Genomic DNA, 14,104 nt, shown 5'->3' with positions numbered 1-14,104 from the left:
CCTAGTTTGAATTGTCTTTCCTTCTTACTGTGGCCTTCTGCTCTTAATTGATTTTCTGCCTTAGCCTGAAAGTAAACAATGTTTATTGATAGATTCTGCATTCAGCAAGGGCAATTGTTATTGTCTAGTCCGACCTCCAGCATAACACAGATCATTTGACTTCCCCAAATAATTGCTGTTTGAATTAGAGCAGATTTTGTAGAGAGTGGTTTTCAGCCTGTTGTCCGCTGAACCCAGGGAGCTTTGCAGACTATGTCTATGATTTCCAAAGGGGTCCGCACACATCTTCATTTGAAATTTGTCGGGCCCCGCAAATGAAAAAAGGTTGAGAACCACTGCTGTAGGAAAACATCCAATCTTGATTTAAAAATTTCTAGTGCTGGCGAGTCCCCCATGTCCCTGAATAATTACCCTCGCTCCCCTCAGACAGAGGTATCCGATTAAAAGGGTGGCACACTCCTGGAACAAGGGCAGTTTTCTTGGGGTGAGAACCATTACTAGAAGTGGAATGCTGGCAGACAGGAGTCACCTGGCAGCAGAACTGGACCAGCAGCCTTCTCATTCAGACCCAGGCTCTATCAGCACAAAGCTCTCCTTCATTTAGCCTGCTGCTGCCTTTGCAGAGACTGTGTGTGAGCCCAGTGATGGTGTGAGAGGCTCTGGCTGCCTGAGTGGCTTTAACAGCTGTACCTACTCCTTGGGGCTCTGACTGGGGTTGCTGGAGTGCTTCTGAAGCCAGCAGGCTCTGGACAGAATTGTGCAGCTCCCTGCCAGGTGGAGAAGAAACACACTCCAAGCCATTCCCCCGGCGTATTTCAGTGAAATCCTTCTGGCAGTTTGAGCAAAGTTGGCAGGGCTGCTTGGCAGGAGCTGGGTGCAGAGCGAAGGGCCTGCAATGCTGCTATGCATGCCTGGGAGCCAAGGGAGTTGCAGCCAGACAGGGAGTATCTTGGGCTGTGGAGCAGATGAGGACAGCGCTAGTTGGAAATGCTGCTGCTGATGCCCTTGGGACTTGGGCACTTCCTGGGCTCTGTGCTGCGTGGCTGTATCACCACCAAGGTGCAGAAACCAACTGCCACGACGGTTCTTCTGCTGCGTCTTATTAGCAACAGAGCTGCTGGGACTCCTTCTGAGCCAGGGCAGGGGTGGTGCAAGGGCCTCCCAGCTGCTGGGCCAGCAGACAGCACCTGCCAAGTGCCAGCAGCGGGATGTGCGGCCTGGGTGTGGATGGCTGGAATGGCTCCCGCCCGCTGAGCTCGCTGCCAGGACTTATACCTTTGGGACGTGTTTCACCAAAGAACATTCTTAAACCGCTGATGGAAACTTTCTTCCCTTTGCATCAGACCTTCTTCAGTCTCCAAATATCTGGTTATGTTCAGCTGTGAGCTCACAGGGGCAGGTCAGTGTAGATGAAGGGTGTGTGTGAGTTGCAAGGAGGGTGGTCTTGGGGGGGTGGCAGGTGGGGAACGATGTCCCCCTCCCTCAACTTCCCCTTTATAGAATTCCCCAAAGCTCTCCTGCCTGCCAGCCCATTTGGCCGTGGGCCTCGGAGCAGCCAGTCCCCTCACTCAGACCTGGGGCTGGGCTTTATTTTTAGCAATGACATGTGTCAACTCAGCAGCTGCTATGGCAGGGGGCGGGGAAAGGGAGGGGCGGCCGGGGGGGAGCTCCTTTCCACTGGTCTCTTGCTGTCTTTGCTTTTTCTGCTTGGTAGGATCTTTTAGCTGCTAATAGAACCAGGCGTCTGTCTAGGACTTTAACTCCCTGAATCCCACGGAGCCGCTTGTACAAAAGGTAGAGTCTCTGCTTGGCTTGTTTGGTCGGTTGGTTTGGTTTGTGTCCTGAAGGAGACGTGTGTTGCTTTGGGATCCAAAATGGGCTTTTTTGAGTGTGCTTGTTGCTGGGCTCTTGACTTTCAAAAGCGGGTGGGGGGCTATTTTTAGCTAGCTATGAAGGGCTGCCATGACAGGTTTGCCTTTGGTGGACTGCATCCATTGGCTGGTTTTTCTCTCCCAGCAAACAGAAATTGTGTGAGGGGGAGGGATGTGTGGGGGAGCTGGTGTTTGTGTGGAGGGGGATGCGTGGGGGAGGTGGTGTGTGTGGGGAGTGGGGGGGTGCGTGGGGGAGGTGGTGTGTGTGGGAGTGCGTGGGGGAGGTGGTGTGGGGGGGTGCGTGGGGGAGGTGGTGTGTAGGGGGTGTGTGGGGGAGGTGGTGTGTGTGTGTGAGGGGGAGCTGGTGTTTATGTGTGTGGGTGCATGGGAGAGGTGGTGTTTGTGGGCAGGGTGTGTGGGTGAGGTGTGGGGGGCTGCATGGGGGAGGTGGTGTGTGTGGGGGTGCATGGGGGAGATGGTGTCTGTGTGAGGGGTTGGGGGGAGGTGGTGTTTGTAGGCAGGGTGTGTGGGTGAGGTGGGGTGTGGGGGGGATCGTAGGGGAGGTGGAGTGTGTGTGTGTGTGTGTGTGTAAGGACAGCACAGGGTATGTCACTCTCTTGGTTTTTAGACTGCATGATTCATTCACCAGGACTGTTATTTTGTTGTTTGTCATCACTATCTGCCCTGCTTTCCTCCCCTTCCCAGAATCACCAGTTGCAGTAACGCTGCAGGGCACTGAACTCCTGGAAAGCAAAACCATGCCGCTTTCTGGCCAGAATCTCATTTTGAGAACTCTTGCTCATATCCGTGATCCTTCTAGCCCAGTAGCCTGTCTCTGACAGTGGCAGCACCAGCTACTTCAGAGGAAGGTGTAAGAACCTGGCAGTAGCAGTTATGGGATCATTTGCTCCCCATATTAGGTCTCCAAAAGCCAGAGATTGGCTGAAGCCTTGAGGCCCGGAGTTGAGTATCCCTTCTGCTTGTTATCCTTGACGGTAGCTCTGGAGAGAACTTTGCAGCGTGGCTGCTCTTAGTTTAGTGTAAAACACCCGGGACCAAATGTCCTGCCTGACGTAATTACTGCTCGTAAGGTTTGCAGTCCGAAGCCGCAGGACAGCATCAGTGTCTAGCACCTGGGTTTCATATATTAGTTTTGGAAGCTGCTTCTCAACTTCCGCTGTGAGCTGTTTGCTTCTGAATGAAGTGTTAACTTCGCCAGTAGACGTCTGGCCATAAAGTGATGGAAAGTTTTTATCGTGTTGAACCCTCGCTCATGTTCAGCCTCTCAGCAGAGTGATTAGCAACTAAACTCACCAAGGGTCACAGCTCAGTGCTGCTTTTCAGGATAAAGGAGGAAGAATTTTCATTTGCTCGGAGGTAATGTGAATTGGTGCAATGAAATGTCCCCTCGAGGCCTGTGTCTGGTCTGCCTGTGGGTTACATTCCAGTAACCTGTATTTAGAGGCTGCTAACGCTGCTGCCTTGAATATGCAATGCACAACAAAAGAGTTAAGGAAACTTCTGACTGGGGAGCCTGTCATTCCCAGATTTCAGTCTGTCAATGAGGTCTGGAGGCATCTCCCATTCAAAAATCTATGAGACAATTCATCCCACTTTGCATACCAGAGCAGTAGGCATTGGGTGAGCAGCACAGAATCTTAACCTCCATCGCCCGTGTACAGCTCCCGGCTGGGTGTGCCACTCCTGCCAGCGATGGGGGACATGTTAAGACTGCAGGAGTCCATGTGAGGGATGCTGGGGAGGGGGATATGCGCAGTGTGCTGTCCCGTGGCAGGGGGAGCTGCTGTCTCCAGCTTCACAGCATCCCTGCAACTACCACACATTGTTGGAGCCCCTCCATGCGGCTAGGCCTGGGAGGACGCATGGAAAACCTCAAAGCCACTGTTCTAGAGAGATCTCCATTGTTCTCCCCCTCGCTATTCGGTGTAAAATGGACCCTGTGAGGCAGGGCACAACCTTTTCTGGCAGGGAGCTCATGGGCCCTCACCTGGCTCTCCATGCAGTCACAAGGAGCTCTTGTCACTGGCTTCAGCATGAGACAAACCTCGAGATTAACAGTCGCTGTTGAGAGCAGGGAGGGAGGTCAGGAGCTGGTGGCAGATGGGATGGTGTCACCCCTCCTCCTGACAGGGGTGTCTGCTTTGACCAACCAGGGTGACCGTGCTGGTGTGCAGTGCCTGTGCTCCTCGCACAGCTGAGGAAGGGGAGAGGGTGGTGCAGTGAGCCAGGACTTCTGGGTTCTGTTCCCAGCTCCTCTGCTAAGTGATAACACAGCTGTAAAATGGGTATAATATTCAGCTCACTGCCATGTTGTGGGGCTAAAGTCATGTCTGTGCAGCCCAGAGAGCTTTGGAGGGAAGGTGTCAGAGAGAAGTGCTATGTCTGCCAATTCCCCAGCCCCCACTCCTGTCCGGGGAGCCATGGGCAAGGCTTATGCTTTTGTTGCACCCGAGCAGTTAATGGCAATCCTTGGCAGCCTGGGGAGGACCGGTTAACACCCACCCCTGTGCACACCAGCAAGCTGAGCCTGTGCTGGAAATGGCCCCAGAGGGGGACGGGGACAGCTACTGCCACGGCAGGGCAGATTGAGGACAGTGCTGGCCAGGGAGGTCTGTGTCGCCTTTAATCAATTGTCAGCCTCAGTGCAGGCAGGGCTGGTGCTGACAGCAGTGTCTGGCCTTGGGCTACCCAGGCCCTTTGCCTGCCTGTGAAGAGCCTGGGGATAGTTCAGAGCCCCCAAGAGAAAGGGGAAGACCCTGCTGTGCTCGCTGACTCCGAGCACTGAGAGAGCAACCCAGCTCAAGTTCTGCCCTGCTGATCTAGGCTAGTGTCAGTTCCAGGGGCCTCTAGCCATCCACGGCCCAGCACCCCCACCATGCTGAAAGCAAGGCCGCTGCCGAGAGCGGGGCTGGGAGTCAGAACTCCTGGGTTCTGCTCCCTGTGCTAGGAGGCAGTGCTGAATCCTAGAATATCAGGGTTGGAAGGGACCTCAGGAGGTATCTAGTCCAGCCCCCTGCTCAGAGCAGGACCAAGCCCCAGACAGATTTTTGCCCCAGATCCCTAAGTGGCCCTCTCAAGGATTGAGCTCACAACCCTGGGTTTAGCAGGCCAGTGCTCAAACCACTGAGCTATCCCTCCTGCCTAGTGGTTAGAGTGGGAGGGTGCTGGGTGTCAGGGCTCCGGGGCTCCACTGGCATCTTAACCACTGGTTTATCTAACTGTATTCTGGGCAGGCCTAGCCAGTGTGCGTGCATGTATGTCTGTGTGTTGGTGGGTGTCTGTGTGTCTCTGTGTGTGTGTGTGTCTGTGTGTCTCTGTGTGTGCTATAAAACCCAGACACTGGCAGCCGCCTGTGGCCTCCCTATGCCACTGCTTCCCTCCCCGCCCGCCTCAAGGTGGCTCCCGTGGTAGCAGCAGCGGAAGATTCGAGAGCCGACCTGTGACCCAGCAGGGGTAGGATGGGGCCCCCCCCCCCGAGAACTCCATCACGCCTCCCCACTGGGCTCATTTCGGACAGGCCTAGGGACTACCGCGGCAGCCAGTGCCGGGTTTACAGCGGCTCCATGGAGCCGGGCCCATGCTCAGAAGGGGCCCCAGCCTGCTCCGCTTGCACTGCGCCCCAAGACCGCACTGGCTCCCCCCGCCCACCACTTGCTCCTCTCAGCCTGCCCCCCTGGCTGAGGACTCTTCTCCATCCACCCTGACCCCACCCCCTGCTCCTCTCAGCCTCCCAGCCGGACCTCAATTCACCTCCAGCTCTGGGCAGTCTCTGCTTCTTACCAGCTCTCTCCCTGGAGCTGAGCCACCTGGGACTGGTGCAGAAGCCTGGCCAGTCTCAGCCATGTGTGTGTGTGTGTGGGGGAACAGTGTGAAGGGCTTGGCTGGGCCCCCCTAGGGAAATGCGTCTTGAGGGACCCTGGCCGGGGCTGGGGCAGGTCCTGGGCTGGCTGATTGCACCACTCCTGAGGGGCCGCAGCGATTCCCGGCCCTGGGACCAGCCCTGGCTGTAGGGTGACCAGACAGCAAGTGTGAAAAATCGGCACGGGGGTGGGGGGTAATAGGAGTCTATATAAGAAAAAGACCCAAAAATTGGGACTGTCCCTATAAAAATGGGACCTCTAGTCACCCGACCTGGCTGCATTGCCGGCTCAGCCCAGCAGACACAGTCACCTCCCAGCAAAGCTGGTGACTGCAGCTGGAGGCAGGGCTTGGGGGAGTGGGTCTGTGGGGAGCCTGGGGTGGGAGGTGCTGCACTGTGAAGGGATGGGGAAGATCTGTGTGTGTTGGGGCACTAGGGAGTGGGGGTTCTGTGGGGGGTGCTGGGCAATTGTGGGGCTGTGGGCAGGGGTGGTGGTGTGCAGGGAGCTGTGGATTTGTGGGTGGGTCTGGGGGAACACTGGGCATAGTGGGTCTGGGGGGGCTCTGGCCATAAGGAGTCAGGGAGTGTTGGTTGGGAGGGGCTGTGTGGCACGGCATAGGCCCACCCTGAGGGAAAGGGGCATGCTGGCAGCACAGGGCCACGCAAGGCACTGTGCGTCTGGCAACTGCCAGTTTGTAAATAGTGCCTTTGCATTGGGCGGAGCAGGGCCACCCCTGCCATGCCATACCCCATTGCCTCTCCATAGATGCTGACTTCCCCTCTGCCTAGTGGGTGCTCGACCCCGCCCCTGCCCTTGCCCCACCCCCATTCCTCCCCTTCCCCAGAGTCCCCACCCCACCTTTCCCACCCCAAGTCCCTGCCCCAAACAGCTGTTTGGCGGCAGGGACATGGAGCCCTCAGGGGAGGAGGATGCAAGGAGGGGGCAGAGGGAGCTTGGCCTCTGGTGTGTGTGAAGCTCCGGAGCACCCACGGAGTTGGTGCCTATGCCTCTGGCTGGCCCCTCGCTCCGGGAACTGACCTCCCCACACCAGGCTCCATTTGCTCCATGGAGGCCCACACATATGTTTGGTGCCGGCCCACAAAAGGCTAATCCGGCCCTGTGGGACCGGCGACCGGCAGAGCGCCCCCCCCGCGTGCCGCCGTGCTTGGGGCGGCGAGATGTCTACAGCTGCCCCTGCTGCTACTCCCCCTGGAGCAGCATCGCTGGTTGCCTGGCTACTTAGATGGGCCTGCTCAGCCCGCTGGGTCGGACCCACGTGGAGGGTGAGATGGGGCAGAGCAGCTGGGGTGTTTCATACATCTCTCGCTCATGGACTAATGACATCTTTGTTTTTTCTCTCCTCCCGCCCTCCTATGTGTGTGTGTCTGGTCCGGGGCCCAGGTCGATGTGTCATTTGTCTCCATAAAGCATCATTCCTTGTATCACACCCGAAGCTCTCCAGCCCTCAGGCACTGTCACGGCAGAAGCATGGCCATCTCATCACGCCTTGCACTGTGGGAGCAAAAGGAAAGTGACGACACTCGTGCTGCTGCGGGGGCAGGGTTCTGTCTGGCACCCATCTAACGTGGCATGTCTCTCCTGGGTGTGGGGCCTCGGACTCTTAGAAGGCCATTGAAAGGAGCTAAGAGCTCCCAATTGCACAGTAGCAACGCTTCTGGCAGGGGGGCAAGGAGCATGCCCGGCTTTAACCATTTGCTAGCCAGCATGATCCATTCCTTTGGTTTCACTTTACCCATTAGATCTGGCATCTCATAGTCAATGGCTCGCTTGTCGCCCCCTGTGCATGTCCTGCTGCCTTCCACAAATGCCCTTTGTGAGCATCCTAGCTCCTAGCACATCGGGGGCTATTTGTGTGTTGTATTTTGTGTTGTGAGCTATTTCTCTACTGCCTTGGGAGCAGATGGCTCCTCCCAGTAAATTCCAGGTAGAAGAAGAGAGTTAAAATATGCTTGAAAAGTAGAATAACTATCCTCACCTGAGGTTAAAGCCATGTGCAGGTGCGTGTGAGAGGACACCATGGGTCTGAAGTTCCAGTCTTCTTTCAGACACAAGTAAGAAGGTTTAAAGGGCCTGAACTGTCAGAGCTTTCCAAGGTTTGAAAATGAGACTGTTCCTGTGCCTCTTTGCAACAGCCACGTCCTTTGCGATGTGCGTGGGGCCAGATCCCAAGCCCGGTGAGGGCAGTGCAAGTCTTTCCATTGGCTTCAGTCAGCTTTGGAAGAGGCCCTTACACATGTCCACTCTTGTAAGAGGAAGAGAGGATAGTGGTTTATGGAGGCCTTGATCCACTTCTGCAAGCTACCCTTGGGGCTGCTTTGCCAGGGACACTAGGACATTGTAGAGCTGGTACTAGGCATAGACAGATGAAGCAGTTGCTTAGGGCCCCAAGCAGCTTAATGGGCCCCCCATTAAGTATTAGTATGTGCTGTGTGTGGGGGGAGGGACCCCAAAATATTCTATTTTAAAGCCCCCGCATGGGCTTGCCCTGGCACTTGTAAAGGTGCTGGATATGTATCCTCAGAAGGTTGGACTGCTTCCACCTGCATACAGGGAAACAGATGAAAACTCATTCAGCACTTTGTGTCCACTAAATAGCTAGTGGCTTTTAATCAACTGAAGGTAAAAAACAACAACAACAACAAAAAACCCAGCTGCACATCTTGTTCAGCACAAGTGGGGAAATGTGTAGAAAGCGTCTGAAATGTCATAAGCAAAGGAGGGAGAGTTAGTTAATGGGGCTAGGGCTAGGCTAGATGGCCTCAAATTAGACCACTCCGGCAAAGTCCACCGTGATTTTCAGAGGTGCAAGGGGGAGTTGCATTGGGGGATATCATCTAACGGCCCTTGGTCCTTTGGAAAGCTCCCCTGCAGTTCCATGTGGGGTATTTCCCTTAAATTTGCTAAGTTGTTTGGAAAGAAATTGGTGCTGCTAATCTGGTCTTCATGAGTGACCCTACAACAACAGTCGTGTGCTCATAGGCAACCCCACAACAACCCAGCAGGTGCAACCCCAAGGCTCTCAAGCAACCCTACAATAACAAGCCAACCGACATGTACCTGTAGTAGATGCAGCCCTGGGGAGGGAATAAATTCAGCAAGGGGAGGGTCCAGTTCCAGATCTTGAGTGGTGGTGCTATGATGAGCGACGAGAACGTCTGATTGTTGGATAGAGCTCTGCAAGCCCCCAGCCATGTCTCTCTCACTTTGCTACTCCCGTGTGATGCTATAGCAGAGTACGGGACTTGGTTGAGTCATGTATGCTGACTAACTGCTCTCTGAGGGGGTTGTGATGCTGTCTGAGCCCGAAGAGCAGACCTTTGCCAGGACCCACGAGGTATGCTATCAAATAATGTAGCCTCTGCTTGTGCAAACAGATCAGGGAAGAGGACCAGAGTCCACCCCCTTCCTCATCACCTCTGCTTTTCTCAGTGATTCCTGGGGGATTCATCAAACAGCTTGTTCGGGAAACAGAGAAAGAATCCAAGGTAGCTAAACGGAAAGAGAAAGGCACCTTGAACTCCAAAGAAGACGTAAGTACCGAACGAATTGTGCCCCGCGTTCAGTATCCTGGGGGTCAGCTGTCAGCGTAACCTCCTCCATCAAATGTATATGGCATGGCCCCCTCAGTTTGCTGGGCCACAGGATACCAGACTACTACAACTGCCAGTTAGAGGAGTTGCTCCTTTAGCTCAATTAGTAATGGCTGGTGCTTTTAGTGCTGGATGTCCCAGGTTCATCCCCCACTGAGAAGCTGACAGGGCCCCAGTATCTGTGCACCTGGGATAATGAGTACATCCTGAAAATGTCCCTGTGCTAGAAAGGCAGAATGTTGTTGTCCATGACATTACGAGTGCTAAGATTTGGGTTTAGTGAGGGCTGCCGGAAGCAAGAGGGGAGAAGCCGCTAGTTTTACTCTTGTTTGCACAATTGTGCTTCTAACAGATCAAAAGTGCTGGAGCCTCACTGCAGAGGATGAAAACACTGGTAATGAATCTTCCTAACAGAGCTAATTGTTAATAGACAATAATATCAAAGTTTGTAAGGCTCCTCAACCCAGGTTTGTAGTTGGCCCATGAGTAGGCTGACCAGATAGTAACTGTGAAAAAATAGGGCAGGGGGTGGGGAGTAATAGGCGCCTATATAAGAAAAAGTCCCCCAAAATGGGACTGTCCCTTTAAAAACAGGACGTCTGGTCACCCTATCCATGAGCAATGCCAAACCCGAAGTCCCCAGTGTCTTTCTATGACAGCTGCTGTTGCTGGAGTGTTTGGTGCTAGTTGCAAAGTTTTTCACGTGAGATGCAGGAATCAGAATCAGGGCAGTGTCTTCAAATGGGTAATAAATGGATAAGTTGGAGAGGGTTGAGAGAAGAGCCAAAAAATAATTAAAGGGTTGGAGAACATGCCACACAGTGATCCACTAAGCTCCTTAAGTCTATGTAGCTTAACAAAGAGAAGGTTAAGGGTGATTGATCACAGTCTGTAAGTACCTACGCGGAGAACAGACATTTGCTAAAGGGCTCCTCAGTCTAGCAGGCAAAGGTTTAACAAGATTAAATGGTTGGAAGTTGAAGCCAGACAAATTCGGACTGGGAATTAAGTACCGTACATGTTTTTTACAGTGAGGGTAATTAACCACTGGAACATTTACTGAGGGCCACGATGGATTCTGCATCGCTGGTAGTATTTAAAGCAGGATTGGGTGTGTCATAGTATTCTTTCCTCAATCTGAACCTTAGAGTCCAAAAATGAGGTACTAGCATGAATTCCTCTAAGCTTAATTACAGCTAGACTAACCGGCCACCATCGGACCTGAGTGTGATAACCTGTCGTGCACCCATCATAAAACATTACTTACCCAGGACGCCATTCCCAAACCAGACCCCCTGACTCGTAATACAAAATAAACCCTTCCCTCCCACTATGCCTCTCCTAGCTCTCTCCTGGTACCTGAGAATACGGAAAATCTCTAATTCTAAAACAGAGGCTTCACTCTACTCCTGCAACGCAGAGCAATACACAAGATTTCAAAGCTCCGGAATCTAAACAAAAGGATTCCCCGCTTCCCCCCTTCCTTCTCCCTTCTCCCACCACTCCCTGTAATTAGACTCAGTCCTGAGCCTAACCCTGAAAAAAATCAAACGAGTCTACAAGCACAACTTTTAAATAAAAAAAAAAAATAAGAAATCCTGTAAATACAAATGAATACTTACAGGTCTTTCAGTGAGAAAAAACCCCCCACAGCAAAATATCAATTAACCCCACTTCAGACAACTAACATCATCTGCAAAAAGAAAAACAATTTAAAAGACTATAACCGCCTTTCTACTTAATACTCACTATTCTGAATATATAAGAGACTGTAGCAGGAAGATTGGCAAGAAACCTGGTTGCACGTCTAGTCCCTTCCAGGACTCAGAACAAAGCAAAAGCCAAAAACCACAAACAAAGGCTTCCCTCCACCGCGATTTGAAAGTATCTTGTTTTCTGATTGGTCCTCTGGTCAGGTGTTGCAGGTCACTGTTTGTTAACCCTTTACAGGTGAAAGAGACATTAATCCTAAGCTATCTGTTTATGACAGGGTGTGTTTCTGAAAGTTCTGATCTGTTTCAAACAGGACTGAATTCAGTGAAATCCTGTGGTATGGGCAATGCAGGAGGTCAGACTAGAGGATCACTGTGGTCCCTTCTGGCCTTACAATCTATTAATCTAATCAAAGCTATGTGAGCTGGGGAGTCAGTGGGAGCCAAATGCTGGCCTGACTTACACTCTTTCCAGCCTTGGGACCTGCCCCAGGAGGTCCGGCTTGCCGTTCAAACCAGTTGCCTTGATCCCAGCTAGATTCCCAGCTTCCTGAGCAGCCACAACTGTGAGAAAAGATCAGTCCCATTGATAAAACCGCCCTCCAGATCCCAAGGAATGTCTGCCGTTTCTAGTAGGCAAAGCAATCTGTTTGTACAGGTGCTCTGGCGGCAGGGCCAGGCCAGGTCAGTCAGAAGGCAGCCAGGGGACGTGTGCACTGGAAGCAGCACTTCCAATGATGTTACCAAGGGGAGGTTCCTCGGGAGTGTGCCAGGTGGCCTGTGGTCACCGGAAGGCCGCGCTGTCCTGGAATTTCCCTTGAAGGTACTGGGCTGCCTGGCTCCAGGTTGGAGTTTGCTGGGTAGCGATGGAAATAGAGAGTTAGTCCCAGCGAATGCCAGCATTTTCCATGGGCAGAGACTGAACACCATTAATGTATATCTGAGGCACCTGTGCCTTTGCTAGTGCAATTAGCCATCCTAGACATGCTTCACAGCCATTCTAGAAATAGGGCAAAGTGAAAAATTCTTTGTGGTGCACGTTGAGCTTCCTGGTCCCTGGGTCACTGCCCAAAACACAAGGTTCGAAGGTGCGACTAGCCAGCAAGGGAAACGCAGAGTCTGTTCGATGACAGTTCCATCCCCGAGCCAACAGACCTTCTCCTGGGAGAAGAATTCTGTCTTCCCTAGCTAGATACAGCACCAAAGGGTAACGGATAGATAGGGCCAGGTGACAATGCTGTCATTAATTCCCTCACTATCACCTCCACTGCCTGAGTCATGGCCAAGCAGAGAACGGAGTTGGACTGGACAAAGCTAACAGGGAGCGCTTGGAAGGAGAAACAGACCCCTCTCTCACGCTGTGTGCAGCCGGGGATGCGACTGGCCTTTCTGCAGAGGGCCAGCTCAAGGCCTCCATTCTAATTAAGCCCCAGGGATTTGGGCTCCAGCTCACACATTCGAGTTAAAGCAAGCACTGTATGCGTCCCTGGGTCAGGGCGAGATCCCTAGATCCCTAGGTGTCCAGTCCTGCCAGGCGTTCAACATGCTCAGCTCCACCGAAGATGCTGGCACTAGGGTTGGCATGAAATCTGTCCACCAGCTCTGCTCAGTACCTTGCAGGATTAGACCCTGGGTAACATTGTCAGAAGGGCCAGGTTTTCACAGGTATTTGGCACCTGAAGGAGTAGATGGGCGTCATGTGGGGTTTTCCAAAGCACCTGGGCACCTAACTTCAAAGTGAAATCAATGGGAGTCAGGAGCCCGGGGGCTTTTCCAAATCCCATGAGCTGCCTCTCTGCTCATTTAGCCACCTAAATAACTTTGGAAATCTGGCCTCACTGAATTAGGGTCCTAGAAGCCAACATCACCGCTGAAAATGGGACATAAGGACATAGCTGCTTTTGAAAATGTTGCCGAGTGCCTATTGCTGTTCCTGCGATTTGTGATCTGACCCTGCATTTTATCCCTATCAATTGGAAGCTACTTTTAGTTGCTCCAAGTCTCTCTCTAAAATCAAACCCTTCTCAACCCCCAGGTGAGGACAGCACCTCACCAACCCCCCTGTAGCTCTGTGCCTGAGAAGAGGCTGGGTCTAAGTTTCTGCAGAGACCCTGGTGCCTGTTGGCTGCCAAATCCGGGCCGATGAATTCACTGAGTGAGTTGTTCCTCTAGTGTCACCAGGCTTAATGCTAACAGGCTCAGCTTCATCTTGATTTTGTTTTTAGCCTCCCGGGAAGCCTGATGACAACCACGTGCAGCAGTTTGTGATAAAGGATGAGAACATCCTTGAAGTAAGAGGAGAAATGGCAAGTGAAGGGCAACTGCTGCAGAACGGCCTGAACGGAGAGAAGCACGAAGGGGAAATGGCAGAGGAAGTTGCACCGAGAAAGACTCTTCCCTTCAAGAGAGTCATGAAGAGGAGCAACATCACGAAAGCCACCTCCCCGGCATCTGAAAAGGCAGCAGCCACTCCCAAACCAGGGGAGACAATCCCGCCAGATGAGTCCAAGGTTACCAAACCTCCATGTCCTGAGCAGAGCTCTAAGGGACAATGTAAAGGGGAAAATGCCCCTGCTGGTGCTCCAACAAGTGGTAAGGATTTTCAGCACCACTCTGAAGATCCTGCAAAGGAGGGCAGCTCACCGAGGAGAAAACATCCTGAAAGTTCAGGGAAAGAGAGGGCAGTAATGAAGAAGCAGCGGGATCCCCAAATCAAGGCTGAAATCAAGAAGGGGCAAGGAGAGATTAAGGAGAAGCCAGGGGAAATCGAGGAGGAACCAGTGGAAAATCAGAAGGAGTCTGTAGAAATCAAGGAGTCAGGGGAAAGCACAGACTCAGACAAGGTGATTTTGTGCCCTGTCCATGTGTCCTGCTTCTCAGCTAGAGCATAGGGCAGGACTCTCTATACGCCATGGAGTTAGAGTAAAAACCCCTTCGATACGGGAGAACTGAAGCAAAATAGAAGCTGTTTAAGGTCCCATCAGAAGACTCAGTGTGTTATGTAGACTTAAAAGTGACAAGTTTATTAG

The 14,104-nt window shown here is 52.7% G+C and overlaps 1 protein-coding gene across 1 annotated transcript in view; it reads left to right on the top strand.

The window, feature by feature from the left end:
- The first annotated feature begins 1,672 nt into the window (after positions 1-1,672).
- The window catches only part of MYO18B (myosin XVIIIB), a 193,889-nt gene continuing 181,457 nt past the window's right edge, over positions 1,673-14,104 (top strand). Inside the window, exons 1-4 of the mRNA XM_075060087.1 lie at positions 1,673-1,794; positions 7,154-7,279; positions 9,148-9,303; positions 13,301-13,918. Coding sequence (XP_074916188.1) covers positions 7,241-7,279; positions 9,148-9,303; positions 13,301-13,918 — 813 coding nt within the window. The 5' untranslated portion in view covers positions 1,673-1,794; positions 7,154-7,240. The remainder of the gene's footprint in view (positions 1,795-7,153; positions 7,280-9,147; positions 9,304-13,300; positions 13,919-14,104) is intronic.

Source organism: Chelonoidis abingdonii, chromosome 22 (assembly GCF_003597395.2).
Source record: "Chelonoidis abingdonii isolate Lonesome George chromosome 22, CheloAbing_2.0, whole genome shotgun sequence".
In the NCBI taxonomy this organism is placed as follows: Eukaryota; Metazoa; Chordata; order Testudines; family Testudinidae; genus Chelonoidis; species Chelonoidis abingdonii.
Note: the sequence above shows the minus strand (reverse complement) of the source record. Positions and strands in the feature narration are given on the sequence as shown.